The following is a 15444-nucleotide window of genomic DNA, read 5'->3' as shown; positions in this document are numbered from 1 at the left end:
TTTTTGTGTGTTGAATTAGACAATGTCTCAGCAGAAGCTTTGGAACACCAGAGTCGTGGCCGCACACGGTACAGAGTCGTGACCGAGCTTCGTATCACGGTGGGATGACACACTCATAAGGAAAGCAAAGAGAGCCCGTGATGCCTTGCCACAGAAGAAAGAAATCGATCTTAATTCCAAGAATTGTGGTAAGTATCTGCCATGAATCAAATCAATCAGTCCGTGGGTTAAGACTCCTTCCTTTAACCGCGAGTGAATTTACAGTCCCACACGCACGGTAGTTAACGTTTTCTCCCCGCACGGGCCAGGATAGGAAGCTACTAGAGCCTCCTGGACTCTCTGGAGTTGGAGTTTGAGTCAAGGTCGGTCGCGGCCGATCCGGCGCGCGCGGAAACCGATCCCAGCCAGGCCCGGCCCGCCCTCCACCTATATATATACCCACGCCCCACGGCCTCGTCGATCCACCACACAACCCAACCAACCCGCAGCCCCAACCCCCAGAGCAGCCGCCGCCTTCTTTCTCCACACGACCAGGCGGCGCGCAGCAGATTCGAGTTGAGGTTTACGCGGAAACCCTAGCCCGCCCGCCGCCACCCCAGCGCGGCGATGGGGATCTTCGACCTGCTCGAGCACGCCGGCGAGGCCTCGGGCAAGGAGGCCGTCGCCAAGGTCGCCAAGGAGGTCGTGCCGCGATCCCTCTCCAAGGACGAGAAGAAGCAGCTCTACGAGCGCAAGAAGAGGGAGCAGCAGCTCATCAAGGACCACAAGGACGGCAAGCACCCGCAGCAGACCCAGCATGGTACGCGCGCGCCTCGATCTCCCTCCTTCCCTCCCTCCCCGATCGATCTCCCTCTAGATTCTAGATTGGGTTAGATTGCACTTCCTGGTCGCGGTTTCGGGGATGGCAATTTCGGCCTGACCGTTTGGTCCTGTTGGTCGATCGATAGATCGGCTGCCCCGCCGGTGTAGATTCGTTTTAGATTGGCCCTTGTGGCCATCCCTTGTTGCTCTCTACCCGATTTGGTAAAGGTGGCGGATTTTTTTTGTTAATTTTTGTTTACAAGGTAATCTCAATTTCGCCTCTTTAGGAACCGATCTTGTATTCTTTACGGTAGTCAGATCTTGTATTCTAGGTTTTGCATACTGATTCTCCTCCTGTGATTTTACTTCTGCAGCATCTAGCGGACCAATGTTCATCTACTCGTAATAAATTAGTTCGTTTTCTCATGTGCCATCTGATCCTTGTGCTGCAATGAATTGTTTCCAAGTCGATATGTTGGCTTCATAATCAATCTGATGTAGTAGTAATGCTTGCATGCTTCTTAATTGATGTCAGCACGTAATTTATGTTTCCCAGTAAATATTCTCTACAATCTCATCATGGGTTGCAACCAATGTTTCCAATTTTACATGTTGGCTTAATAACTGTCGAGCAGTAATGCTTGCACGTTTCTAAATTGATTTCATCATGCAAGTAGTAAACTCATGCTTTCCATGTGGACTTGTTTTTAAATTGCTGGCACACGGGACTTGTATCTTATCTGACTTTGCCTTGCCCATGTTCTGTTTCAGAGGGCCAGGAGTTTAGCGGGGAGGGAGGAGGACAAGGGCCTACTGGTGGACAGCAGGTTCCTGTCTATGCAGGAGGCATGGGCCGGCCAAACGGTCGCATCCTAGTCGATGCCGATGGCAATGAGTACCGTGACTATAGCCGGGGCGGTGACAATGCCAACGCTGGTTACCGTGGCAACTTCAATGGCAGCGGTGGCCGTGGCCGTGGCCGTGGCAACTTCAATGGCGGCCGTGGCGGCCGTGGCTACGGCAATGGTGGTGTTGGCCGTGGCTACGGCAATGGTGGCTACAATAATGGCAACCGTGGCTATGACAACAATGGCTACAACAACAATGGCTACAGCAATGGCAATGGCGATGACAGCCAAGTTTACCATGAGGGCAATGGCCAGTACCAGCAAGATGGGAACAACTACAGCAATGGTGGGAGGCAAGGGTACAGCAGAGGCGATGGGAAGCCCAGGATGGAGTACAGGCCTAAAAGCAAGCCATCGTCTGTGGCTGCTTCTGATGCTGACCAGAAGTCTGAAGGCAAGGCTGAGCCTGCTGCTGAGGAGGTGCCACAGAAGGATGCCAGTGCTGAAAATGGCGATGCAGTCCCCGCTTCTGAATCTGAAAATTCCGCAGGGTATGTTCTGCCAAGACTTAAAACTTCTGATTGATGTTATAGTTCAGGTTCTTCATTGTTTTGTTGAACTCTGTATCTGTCGAACTTACCAATGTCTTTTCTGATGCAGGGATGCTGCCAAGGATGATTCTAAGAAGGTAGAGGGAGAAGCTGCCCAAAACCCACGGAAGAAGGAGAGGGACCCCAATGTCAAGCTTCTCAGTGGCTCTGCCAAGAGGAAGCTCAAGAAGAAGAACCCCAAGAAGGAAGACTCTAACGATGGGGATGCTTCTAAGAAAGCCGCTGACAATGTGCCAGAGGCCATTGAAGAGGAGAAACAAGTACTTCACTATACTTCTTGCAGTATTCTTACACTCAGACCCTTGTGATTTATGTTTTTGAAGTTCTTTGCTGATTGGCAAATGTGTAAACAGGAGATGACCCTTGAAGAATATGAGAAGATGCTTGGAAAGAAGAAGGCGTTGGTGCCCTCTGAACCTGTGGAGAGGAAGATCGATCCTGCATTTGAGGGTATAAAACCCCTGGAGAAGAAGAAGCTGGAGGATGAAGATGGATTAAAGCTGGAAAATGCTCAGCGCAAGCCAAAGGAGGTTGCTCCCAAGGAAGGCAAGGCTCGCAAGGTAATGGAATCTTCTATTCTCTTTGTTTCAATTTACTCTTAGAAAATATATGCTAGCTGATTCGTGGAAACGTTGCCATCAGTATTGAAAATGATGTATCTCAAGAATAAACCATCCATTGCTTATTCTGTCTGTAATGTGCTTGCAACTTCACTAGGATAAACAGCATCGCCCTCTCAATTGTTGTGTTGCAGTTCCTTGTAATATCTGTAATCTTTATTGCTATTTCTTGCAGATTACCATCCAGCAGTACCTGAAGCCAGCTGATGGTACTGAGTACGTCCCACCCCCACCCCCACCAAGGCGAGATGGCCCTCAAAGCGGCGGCTACAGGGGTGGTCGTGGTGATGGCGCTTACAACGGCCGCAGCCGCGACAGCAGCTCTGAGTCACGGGTCTACAACTCTGGCAATGGCAACCCTCCAATTGTCTTCCGCAATGTGGATGCCACAAATGGCAACGGCGCGCCAAGGAGGGATGGGTACCAGCAGCGGACTGAAGGCGGCTACCAGCAGGGCGGCTACAATGGCTCCAGGGCCAATGGAGCCTACCAGCAAGGCGGTGGCAGGGTCAATGGTGGCTACCAGGAGCGCCAAGATGGCTACAGTGGCGAGCGCCGGCAAGGGGCATACCAGCAAGGCGGGAACCAGGAGCGCCGGCAAGGGGCATACCAGCAAGGCGGGAACCAGGAGCGCCGGCAAGGGGCCTACCAGCAAGGTGGGAACCAGGAGCGCCGGCAAGGGGCCTACAATGGCGGTGGATACCAGCAGGGTGGTGGCCGCAGGTACCAGAGGCCCACTCCTGTTCCCACTCCTGTTCCTGAGGTTAACTCTGCGGTCCAGTTCCCGGCGTTGGGAGCAGCACTGCCAGCGGCTTCCAAGGCAAAGGAGCCGTCGCCTTCTCAGTCCCAGGCCTAGAATTTCTCTTTCCTTTTCCCCTTTTACTACAGTTTTTTGGTGTGAGGATTAGAAAGAGACCAGAGTAGAGGGAAGACTAGAGTTGGTTTTCCTCTGCAGTTTTGTAACGGAGCTACTACGTCATATCTACTCGTATCTGAGTATTATCAGCATGGTATTGAGTTGCTTTGCTATTTTGATTTGCTTGTGATTTGTTGCTTTTTGAGCTGATTGTTTTGCTTTCAGAGCTGTCCGATGTTCCTCGAGAGCTGGTAGGGTCGTTGTGATATTTCAAAGAAATAACAACATATAAGAGCTAGAGATCTTTGGAAATCCCCTACTCCTGAAAAATGTGAAAATGTTCTCAAACATCAGATTTCTATTTGACCAAATTGATCCAGCAATGGTGATTATAGTCATTAACAAAGCTACATTACTCCATCCAACCAAAAGTGTCTCAACTTTATCAAAATTAGTTGTATCTACCTACTAGATATAGATACATCTAAATTTTGAAACACAAAATTGAGACTTTTGGTGAGATGGAGGGAGTATTTATTCTCCAGAAGAAGTTAGGTTACCAAACATCAATATGAACAAGTTCAAATGGTGCAGTGGAAATGCGATAAGAAGATTATAAGGCAATCGAGAATTCTTAACACGTTGACAAGCACACACAGATGAAAATTTAGGGGACATGAAAATGAATTGTTCTTGACAATACTTTGGACTACATTATTTGAAGGATGACCAAGTCGTTGATGCCATTGTCTAGAAGAAAGCTTAACACTAGAAGATGCATGTCGTGTAGAGGATGGTGCCCAATGGAAAGGAACTAGATACCGCTACCTTGAAGAATGCTTTTCTTACTATTCTTGTTCTTAACATAGAAAAAATACCGATAAAATTCAACAAAGAGGTCATTATCACTCCTATGAACTGAGAGCAGGTTGAAGAATATTTATGAGAGCTAGCGAATATATAGGACGAGTTAAAGGAGAGTGAGCAACATGTGAAATAGACAAACATGCACAGTTGGTGATTTGTACTTGGTCCTAGCCGTGCTATTGTTGGTGAACGTTGCGCCGCTCCATGTTGTTGATGAGATGGTCGGTGGCCCCGGTGTCCATGTAGCAATGAGGTTGAGGATGATTGTCGTGGTCGTGCTTGGAGGTGGTGGCGTTGCCGGAACGAGACTTGTCGGCTTGATACACTTGCTTTAAACGGCTGCGACACGTCATAGTCGCGTGTCCCCACATGTCACAAATCTGAAACTTGGTATGGAAACCCTGGCCGTGCCAACACTCCCATTGCCTTCCACAATGTTTTGATGCCACCAATGGCAACTTGGCGCCAAGGAGGGATGGGTACCGCCGTACCAGCAGCGCCCTGAAGGCGGGTACAACCAGGGGCAATGACGGCTACCAGGAGCATCGTGCTGCTGTTTACCAGCAAGGCGGTGGCAGGGCAACGGAAGCAGTGCCGAGACAGCTACAATCTCCTATCTTTTGGTGTGAGGATTAGAGAAGAGATGATGAGACTACATGATTTACCCTCTATTTTAGCATTTCTGACACTAATTACCCTATCGGATGAAAAAATGTGTAGATTACCCTTTTTATAAGTTTTGAACCCTGAATTTTTATACATATTCATTGTGTAAGGTGTCAGGTGATGGCCGGGATTCAAAAATATTAAAATAGTGACGAGGAATGGAACATATGCATAAAAGAAATCTGGGCATAATCCTCAATGGCGCCCTCCGATATTTACATGTTTTGTCCCATCACATCGACGTATCATGCATGTCCTATCTAACAATAACAAGCAAAATACGAAACTGAGGTTAAACTGTGTTCAAGGTCTCCTAAATGTTATACTTTACTAAATGTTCTACTAAATGAGGTAATATGTGTCACAAATGCATAACTAGAGGGTAAAAAGTGAAATTCACTCTTTTTTTTTTGTTTGTTTTGAACGCGGGGGGGGAACACTAGCGTTGGTGTTCCTCTGCAGTTTTGTAACAATGCTACTGCGTCATATCGTATCGTATTTGAGTATTATAAGCATACTACGTTTTAGCATTGCAGCCTTGATGCTTATTGTGTCGCTTTCAGAGCTGATCTCCATTGAGAACCAGTAGCGGGTTTTAACTGATTGTCGAACAACTGTATAATCTGATATTCTGTTCTCTTCGATGGCAACAACTAATTAAGCCTGGAAAATATCCAAACAGACTGTGCGGGTTTTAGACAAACTCGAGTTGATTAATTTGGAACTATCTATTTTTTTTTTTGCTTCGAGTTCACATGTTGTGATGTCTCGGGTCTCACATGAGGAATCCCTCTTTCTTAGCTGATCAAATATAAACAAAAAAAAATACTTCAGCTGATTCAAATTATTGACTCAACTTTGGATGTATCTAGACGTGTTTATTGACTAGATACATTTATGTCTAGATAAAATTAAGTAAATTAATATGAATCAAAGGAAGTATAAGAAGAACCAAAATTTGCCACCGGTGACACCGAAGCGAACCCGCAAGGAATAGAGCTCAATGATGATGCCCCAGAGAGTGTAACGACGCACCAAGTTGTCATCGAAGAGACTAGCGGAAAAGGGTTTTCACCAAAAGAGGGTAATGGCACTCACAGGCATCGCCGCTGTTGGAGTCGAAACGTGGAGCTTTCGTTGGGAATAACCTTCACACACAGACTAGCATGGCCTTCAAAGCGCGATCTGGGAGATCTAAATATAGTGACGCACCTGCACCGCCAGACTCCCCCGCCACCTACTCCTTGCCACCCAAATGACCCAAGAACATGTCCATTACCACCGCCACGATGCCCGACGAATAGACGCCCACGAGGTACACCTTACGAGAGGCTGCCACCTTGGCATCCACAAACTCGAACCCATCACGCGACCAACATCACACCACAAGGCCGATGGATCGGGTGATGTTAGATACCACTAGAACTTCCAACCATCGGGCCACGCAACAACCAAAGGTAGGGGAACCACCCTCAGCAGAGGTGGTCGTTGTCCGGACGCAGCAATAGAGCCTATCAGGCCCAAATGAGGCCCAATTAGACCCACAATCACGCTGCGTCCTTGGGGCCGAGCTTCGTCTTTGGAGTTGCACCTTGACCGTGACAACCGAAAGTTGGTGATGATGGTGGATGGTCGCGAGGAGCTCTTCGCTCGTGGAGCCCAACATGAGAGCGAGGCGATATGCGGGAGCTCTCGCGATGGCGTAAGGAGGCAACAGTGCAGGGTGCACGCACGACGGCTCCCTAGGCGTCGCAATACCGGAGCAGGTCCAAGAGGGCGTGGTGGATGTTGCAGCGACATAGCCCTTTGTTGGGCCTAGCTTGTCCCGAGCGGACGGCGGCCTTTGCGGGCGTTGGGCGGCATCTCCACATGACGCATGAGCAGCATGGTGTTGACCGTGGCAGTGGGCTCCATTGGTGTGAGGTGTTCGACTTGGGCAGTTGGGCCTTGTCATCGAGCATCAGTAGTCGACAAGGCATGATTGCAATGTTGGGGTTGGCGTGGAAGTTGGAGCGGCGACTCCTTCGTCGGTTGGATGTCATGATTGGTCGATTGGGCGGCAAACACTTGGGTGGGGCGGAGCCGTTTACCACTTTGGGGCGAAACCTTAGGGTCGACGTGTTAGCATGTGAAGCCAATGATGTTGACACCCTTATGCGTCATTCCCTTCCTGGAGGTGTCGTTGAGGTGAAGCTCTCGTTCCTCCCTTGGTCAACTTCAGGGGAAACCCTAGATCCTTGTGATCGGACGATAGCAACAATTTAGTGTCGTTTTTTCCTCTTGGTGACTTCGCCTTTGGAGTTGCACCTTTATCAAAGTGACAAGCGAAAGTTGGTGTTGATGGTGGATGGCGGCGAGGGCTCTTCGTCGGCTATGCAGGGGCGAGGCCTCAGGGTCGGCGTGGTTTCTGGAGCAGCGGCTCTTTTCCTGGGTGTCAGGTTTGGTCTCTTGGGCGAGAAACCCGTCAACTTGTTCGGTTCGTAACCTCGGGGTCGGCGTGTGCACGTTGTTCAGGTTGTAGCCGGAGCAGCGGCTCCGGAGTCCTTTGCTTGAGGGTGGCTATTGTGGTTGCTTTGGCGGTAGAGTAGTTGGCTTAACAGGTGCGTGGCCTTGGGGGTGGTGTGGGTGCCGGTGTCGTCTCTGGCCACTTGGATGGTGGAGTTGGCGGCTTGGCGGGTGCGTGGTCTCGGGTCCTGCATGTGTGTCTCCGATGTACTTCCTCCATCCTCAAATAAGTGGACATCTAGCTCTCTAAACTTTATCCACAAAAGATTGTACTTCTATCTTCCTAATACACTTTAATTGCTTCTCTCTCATCGCACGTAAATCAAACCCAATAATATTAAGCACATATTATTCTTGTTTTCTACATGCACTTAGCTTATTGGAGGCGAAAGAATTAAAGAGGAGAGGTGCATGTTTTCAATGTATTTTTTACTCTACTTTATAATTTGTCTTGAAAACCCGCATGTACATGTACGATGGAGGGAGTATTGCTTTTCGCCCAACTGTTCGTTATTAAGTGGGCAATTATCTTCTTAATATTAATGAAGTGGATAAAGCTTCGGCTTTTGCATAGTGTTTTGTTTGAAAAACAAAAAAAGCCAATAGCACGCGAAATAGACCGAGTGGAGCAATGACGAGGTGCGTGACGCGACGCCGACGTAGGCTGCCGGGTGACGAGCGCCGCACGCGAGCACGTCGTCGGCTGTCGGCTGGTGGACGTTCCTCCTCCGTCCACCACCCACCAAGCAGCCGCAAACGAAAAAGCCGCTCATGGTCAACGCATCCCCAAATGGATCGATCCAGCGCCACCAAGACGCATCTCGCCACCATTTATTTACCCCTCCAATGTCCTCCGAGCACCTCACGCCCCATCGACGACGACCACCAAGATGCTGAGGCACTCAGCTTCCTCTTCTTCTTCCCCTATTTATACGGCACTCGCGCGCCTCACCAAGCTCAACAGCAAACGCAGCAATCGCGTTCTTCTCGCGTCAAGAAAGACAAGTAGAGCCAAGACCACCGCACCGCTCCTAATCCTCCTGATTCTTGTTCTTGCTGTTGTGACGGTCGTCTTCTTGTTCCCAGCGATCATGTCTTCCTCCACCTCGGCCACTTCGTCGTCGGCCGCAGCGCCGTTCGAGAACCCCAGGGCGGTGGTGAAGAAGCTGCTCTCCGAGGCCCAGTCCGAGGGGCAGGGCGCCACTGTCAGGCGCAGCATCGGCAGGTACCCATCCACCATTCATTCCTTCCCCTCTCTTGTGAATGAATTCTGAATTTCTGACGGCGTGCGTTGACCCTGTGTTTCTGAATCGCAGGCACGAGCTGCGGAACCTGGATCCCTTCCTCATGCTCGACGAGTTCTCAGGTAATTCTCCTCCTCCACTCGACTTAGATCGAGATCTCTCCATCGAAATGGAATCATCACCACCCACTGACCCACCCACCAAGGCACCAAGCCAACTTGTTTTCTGACTGACAGATTGATTCTTTGACTCGTTGCTTCAGTGTCCAAGCCCGCCGGGTTCCCCGACCATCCACACAGAGGATTCGAGACCGTCACCTACATGCTCGACGTACGCACCCAAACACCCACCCATCCTCTGCTTTCTCCCCATCTCTTCTCTGCTCTGCATTGTGTTCATCCCGCATGCAATCTGTTTGCTGAAATGCCTGCTGGTGTTATCTGACGCAGGGGGCCTTCACCCACCAGGACTTCTCCGGACACAAGGGCACCATCAGGACCGGGGACGTGCAGTGGATGACGGCGGGCCGCGGCATCGTGCACTCGGAGATGCCCGCGTCCGACGGCGTGCAGAAAGGCCTGCAGCTCTGGATCAACCTCGCCGCCAAGGACAAGATGTACGCAACCACAACCAACCCTCCTGAACAACCCTCGCTGCATTGCATATGCATGTACTGTATGACAATCGCCGGTCACTCAACGTTTTCTGCTTCTGCAAATGGATGCTAGGATCGAGCCGCGGTACCAGGAGCTGCAGAGCAAGGACATAAGCTGTGCGTCGCAGGACGGCGTCGACGTCCGCATCATCGCGGGGGAGGCATTCGGGGTGCGGTCGCCAGTGTACACGCGGACGCCCACCATGTACATGGACTTCACCATGCAGCCGGGCTCGCAGCTCCACCAGCCCATCCCGGCCGGGTGGAACGCCTTCGTCTACATCATCGAGGGGGAGGGCGTCTTCGGCCGGGAGAAGGCCGCGCCCACGGCCGCGCACCACTGCCTCGTGCTCGGCGCCGACGGGGACGGCCTCAGCGTGTGGAACCGATCCGGCGCGCCGCTACGGTTCGCACTGGCGGCCGGGCAGCCGCTCAAGGAGCCCGTGGTGCAGCATGGCCCGTTCGTCATGAACACGCGCGCCGAGATCCAGCAGGCCATGGAGGACTACTACCACGGCCGCAACGGCTTCGAGAAGGCCACACAGTGGAGCTCCGCTTGATACCCTTCTTTTCTTTGCTTGTTCATTCATGGGGATGTGAGATACAAAAAAAATATTGTGTAATAAACAGGAGTTCATAGTAGTAATTCGTTTATTCGTTCTGTTTCATATAAATGAATTTACTAAGGAGGAATTCAGTGATGATTGTTTCATATAAAAAAATCCTCCCCGGTTTTCAGTTTCATTGTTCATTGATTTGGGAACACGGCGGAACGTTGAAAAACAATGCATGGATTTCAACCGGTTTAATTGACGTGGACATTGATTTCTTTAACAATCCGGTTTAATCATCTCGTGCACTTACTTACGAATCAAGCGTTTCGATCTGCATTCAACATTTGATCATTTCTGTAATATCTCAGGATTTGGGGTTACAAAAAGAGATGAAAAAGATGTGTGCATTAATCATGCATAGAAAATCCGGAAAATTTTCGCGCTTTCAAATAAAACATGTCACAGTAACTGAAGTTTCACTTGACCTGATGGGATTGAAGTAGCTCATCAAGTCAAGTGCTATAAACATCAATGTGACCTTTGCAAAAATGTTGTTTTGGGTAGAGATGAATTAATCTATGGGTTAGATCAAATGGAACTAAAATCAACACAACAATACTTTAAGCAACGATCAATTGCTTGATCTTTTTAAAGATCATAATAGGGTATTCCTTGCATCAACACCTTGATTCATATGCAACTACAAATCAAAGAACAAGAAACAAATGAGAAACTATTCTTCATTTATCTTTTTCATGTCTTTAACAAATAAATATTCCTATCATGAACCTCATGGTATTTCTCGAACTGAACTTTTGAATTTAACACCAACACAAGCTTATCATTAAACCCTAGAGATGGGAGAGGTCTATACACATCAAAGAGATAAGAAACAAACTCTAAATTATTAACACTTAAAAGTTGAGCAACTACCTTGAGGTATAATTGAATTCACTTTAAAACTTATTACCAAATATGGTAAAACATAAGGACCTAAGTGCATAAAAGCCACATATTATGATTTTAATCATAACTTATTAAATATGTGGAATCACAAAACTAAATTCGTTTACATTACGAACTATAGTTCAAACTATTTGAATAAAATAAACTATGAGTATTTTGAAACTCATATGATTATGCCTTGGTGAAATCAAACATCACCATTCAAAATTGGGGTATAATCCTTATCTTTGACATTTTGCTCCCAATTATAATATAAATACAATCACATATGATATAATGACTCACCCACAAGCATAAAATCATGCACAAGATATTTAGTAACAAAAGTCATTTGGCTATCCAAAAAAAAATCACATGAGAGGATAATGCACATGCCACATAGGATGAAAATATCTAGATAGCTTGAATCCTAAGCTATGCCGATAAGAGCATGACAACCAAGCACCTTACTCATCAAATCAGAACAAGATTCACCCACCTATGTGTCATGATACTAGAGCATGCCAAGCCTATAAAAGGAACCCTCTACCTCATCCATTTCATCATCTTGGTCCACTCTATGATTTAGATAGGACCTAGATGAAGAAGCTAGGAGGTGGAGGCATACCACAAGTGCATGTTTATCAGAATTCCTGAAGAACAAGCTACAGAAGATAGCAAGGTAGAATTCTTAGGAAGACCACATATTTAGATAATCACATCATCATTCCTTGAGTAGAAGCCTAGATTATAATCCAAGTCCTTGAGGAGTGAGAGGGGTAATTGATATAACCATATCTTCTAGTGATATTATAGGAAGCCCATACCATGATCATCACCATTGGTTAATGATCATAAACCCTAATAACTTGAGGTAGAAGACATTAAGAATAAGCTGATCATGATAATGCCATGATCATGCTTTGGAGAAATAGGAGAATAAGCCATAAGTTAAACCTAGTATGATAAACAAATATCATCATTGACATAAAATCATAGGGAGACTGCTAAGTGAGCAACCCTAGATTATTCTCCACATCTTAAGTAGTAAAACACATGAAGGATATCAAGACCTTGCCTAGCCAAGCTTTGTGTGAACCTTAATAACATTTTGAGATATATATGTAACAACCCAAAAATTTCAAAACAAACAAATTGAATTTTCCCTAGTTCCAAATTTTGGAACCAACAAAAACTTTTATTAAAATAAGATTGATACATATAGACCTTGTTTAAATCTTGTGTTTTGCCATGATGAGTGTTATTATGCTTATGTGCTAAACCCTAAAACCCCAAAGTGATCAAGTGAAGATCACCAATCAAATAAAATACAAGAAAAATAATTCAAATAAGAAAAACCTTAAACCCTAATCTTCTCCAAAATTCATTTTGGATATATTTTGAGAAACACAAAATAAAATAAAAGACCTATGGGAACATATAACCCCCAATAGGAAATTCTTGAACCCTACCTTTATTAATTATGCTAAATGGTGGTGAACCTTTGTGAACCCCACTAAAACCCTAAACCTCACCCCTCTTTTCACCACCCTAGCTAAAATGAAATAAAAAGAAATTAAATAAGAAGAGGCATATGTGCCTATGGCTATTTTTATAAAACTTTACCCTAAGCTTTGCTACTTTGCTTAGAGGTTTGGAAAACCTTCATACACCTTACCTAGTACTTATCAAACCAAATCCAAGTGATTTCCAAAAGAAATAAAAAGAAACTAAAAATGCCATAGAGGCATATGTGAGAAAAATGCAAATTTGTGAATTTGAGAAGTTTGACCCTAGGACTTGTTGTGAATGGTTGGATCACTTCCAAATACCATTTCAATACTCAACAACATCAATTGGGCCAAGAACACTCAAATCAAAAATCAATACAACATATGCATAGAGGCATATGAGAACCATAGCCCTTTTCACCAAATCTTGACCTATGCTTTTCTACCTTGACCAAATGGTGTGAAACCTTCTCCAAACATAATATAACCCTAAATTGACCCTAACCCATGTCCAAGTAAAGCAAGGTGAACCCTTTCCAAAAATAATAAAACTTAACACATCACCTCTTATGTGTTATGGCCATTTTTGCAAATCTTTGACCAAGACCCTTTTAATTAGTTTCAATGGTTTGAATATGTTTCTAAACTAATAAGAATCACTTTAGAGTCAACAAAAGTCAAAACAAATGGAGAGAAATCAATTGGTGAGAAAATCCCATTTTCACTCAATTACACATAGAGCCAAATTTGCAAATCTTCAACCAAGGCCCCCATTGCTTGATCTCTTGCTTATAGAATACTTATATATGATAAACAAACACATTTGCATCAAAGAAACAAGAATCAAATCAAAGGAAAATTTAAAACTCACATACATGTGATAATGGTCATATGTCACTTTTATATTTTCTTCCCCACTTTACACCCCTGCATTTGACTTTTCTTCAACCAAACTTGGTCAACTATGACCATGTCATCCAAGACCATGTCAAGGTCAACAACTTCCATGTTGACCATCCCTGCTGAAGTTGACCAGGTTGACCAGTAGAGAATTGCCAAGTGGAGACTTTGAATTAAAGAGAAGATGAGCCACTTTTTGAATTCTTGCAAACCTTCACCAAAATGAACCCCACCACCACCTTTCCATCTCTATGAATATATGTTTGAGATCCACCAAAGGATTTTCCAAAATTTGAAAACTTTTCTCTTTCGGCCATATCAACAAACACCTTGTGGGCAGCACCTCTAATTGTGCCCATCTTTGCAATTTTGGTTGGACTTGGTCCAACTCACGGCCATCCCTGCACTACGGAGACCCTCCCTACCTGCAGCACCAGAGCCACCACTTGCCAGCCCTTGCTTTGGACCAACATGACCAATGCCAAGCCATGCCGGCCCTCTTGTCACCTCACCATGCCATCCCCTCTCCTCTCCCATCCAGGCCACTCCACCATGTCATCTGCCCTCCCCTGACCCTCCTGAAGCTGACCATGCTTGCCCCTGACCAAGTCGACGTCGGCATTGACCGGCCCGAGCCGTGCCCAGACGCGCCCAGCAACGTCCATGCGCGCCAGGACACGCACGATGACGTCCCGGAGCGCGACAGGACGCCGCCGTGCCCCGTCGACTCAGTGCTCCCCTCGACCTCTCCTTTCACCTGCAGCCTCACCTCGACGTCAGCTACCTCACGGACAACGCCGCTTGGACGCGCACGCCCTGTAGCCATCGTCATGGACGACGACCATCCGCCGCAGTACCCTGGCGTCCGATGACGATAACGACGCGACCATTCCTTCCCCTGCCGCGCCACGACGCTCGTCAGCTCTGCCATGACGTCGCCCACACTCCGAGCCCACTCCTTGCCCCTTCGTCGCCCTGGAACGACGACGTCGTCGACGACCTTGCCCGCACCCTCGCAGCACCCCTGGCCTCTATAAAAGCCGGCTCCCCCTGGACGATTTCACCACACCCTCGCGTTCCTCTCTCACCACTGAGCCTCCTCGTCCCCTCCTCTCGCTCAATTACTCACCGGAGCCCTCCAATTCATCGCCGGAGCCCGCGGCGGAGCTGAGATCACCGCCGTCGATTGCGGCCACCATTGGAGACGCCGCCGGTGCCATCTGCTCCCCCTTCGTCGACAACCTCGCCGTAGCTCAACTCCGACCGTCGCCGCGCCGCCGGTGAGCCTCCCACCCCCACCGTCGCCGCCGGTGGCCGCACCTCTCGTCGCCATCGACGAAGGCCGTGGACCGTCCGATCTGTTTCTAATCGGGCGGGCCAGGTTGATCGGTACCGTTTCGGCGGTTAAGTGGCGCTGACAGTGGACCCCACTGTCAGGCGGCCCGCCCGCATCGCCAGCGAAGCTGGGCCAGCCCAATTAAGTTCCCGCCCCCGTTTAAATTCAAAAGGGTTTAAATCTTTTTCATTTATTTTACAATCTGATGCTAGATTCAAAATTTAATAGATCCAAATCTACTGAGCCAATTTCAACAAATTTTATATATTTGGAAAGCTCATCAAAAACTCTATCCAACCCCACTGGATTCAAACCAATATCTGTTATAGAATTTGAATAGTAAAAATAACAAATGAGTAACTTTTCAAACTTCATTTAAATCTTAAAAATCAACCATAAACTATTTTGAGGTGGTTCCACCTCTCAAAAATCACATTTGATGTTGTCTAATTTATTATGTAATAAAATACTATAGTTGTTTCATATGATCATGGGCTAGATTCAAATAATGGCTATCTGGCCATT

At 47.2% G+C, this 15444-nt stretch overlaps 2 protein-coding genes across 2 annotated transcripts; both read left to right on the top strand.

Moving 5' to 3' along the window:
• The first annotated feature begins 506 nt into the window (after nt 1–506).
• Nucleotides 507–3909, top strand: LOC127291820 (uncharacterized). Its single transcript, XM_051321146.2, has 5 exons — nt 507–799; nt 1573–2200; nt 2310–2520; nt 2614–2820; nt 3056–3909. Exons 1-5 carry the CDS (start codon nt 607–609, stop codon nt 3734–3736), a joined length of 1920 nt encoding a protein of 639 aa, XP_051177106.1. The 5' UTR covers nt 507–606; the 3' UTR covers nt 3737–3909.
• A 4597-nt stretch (nt 3910–8506) lies between these two features.
• On the top strand, nt 8507–10327 carry LOC127291817 (pirin-like protein). The gene is made up of 5 exons (XM_051321145.2): nt 8507–8999; nt 9091–9140; nt 9281–9348; nt 9468–9634; nt 9747–10327. The coding sequence occupies exons 1-5, from the start codon at nt 8665–8667 to the stop codon at nt 10231–10233; spliced, it is 1107 nt and encodes a 368-aa protein (XP_051177105.1). The 5' UTR covers nt 8507–8664; the 3' UTR covers nt 10234–10327.
• The last annotated feature ends 5117 nt before the right edge of the window (nt 10328–15444 follow it).

Source organism: Lolium perenne, chromosome 4 (genome assembly GCF_019359855.2).
Source record: "Lolium perenne isolate Kyuss_39 chromosome 4, Kyuss_2.0, whole genome shotgun sequence".
NCBI lineage: Eukaryota > Viridiplantae > Streptophyta > Magnoliopsida > Poales > Poaceae > Lolium > Lolium perenne.
This window is presented reverse-complemented; position numbering and strand designations above follow the sequence as displayed.

Bases quoted from the DNA above. Each gene is read 5' to 3' on its own strand.
- LOC127291820 (XM_051321146.2), top strand. From the start codon at position 607: ATGGGGATCTTCGACCTGCTCGAGCACGCCGGCGAGGCCTCGGGCAAG. The intron at 800-1,572 runs GTACGCGCGCGC...GTTCTGTTTCAG, and splicing joins CCCGCAGCAGACCCAGCATG to AGGGCCAGGAGTTTAGCGGG. The intron at 2,821-3,055 runs GTAATGGAATCT...TATTTCTTGCAG, and splicing joins AGGAAGGCAAGGCTCGCAAG to ATTACCATCCAGCAGTACCT.
- LOC127291817 (XM_051321145.2), top strand. From the start codon at position 8,665: ATGCTGAGGCACTCAGCTTCCTCTTCTTCTTCCCCTATTTATACGGCA. The intron at 9,349-9,467 runs GTACGCACCCAA...TATCTGACGCAG, and splicing joins CCGTCACCTACATGCTCGAC to GGGGCCTTCACCCACCAGGA. The intron at 9,635-9,746 runs GTACGCAACCAC...AATGGATGCTAG, and splicing joins CTCGCCGCCAAGGACAAGAT to GATCGAGCCGCGGTACCAGG.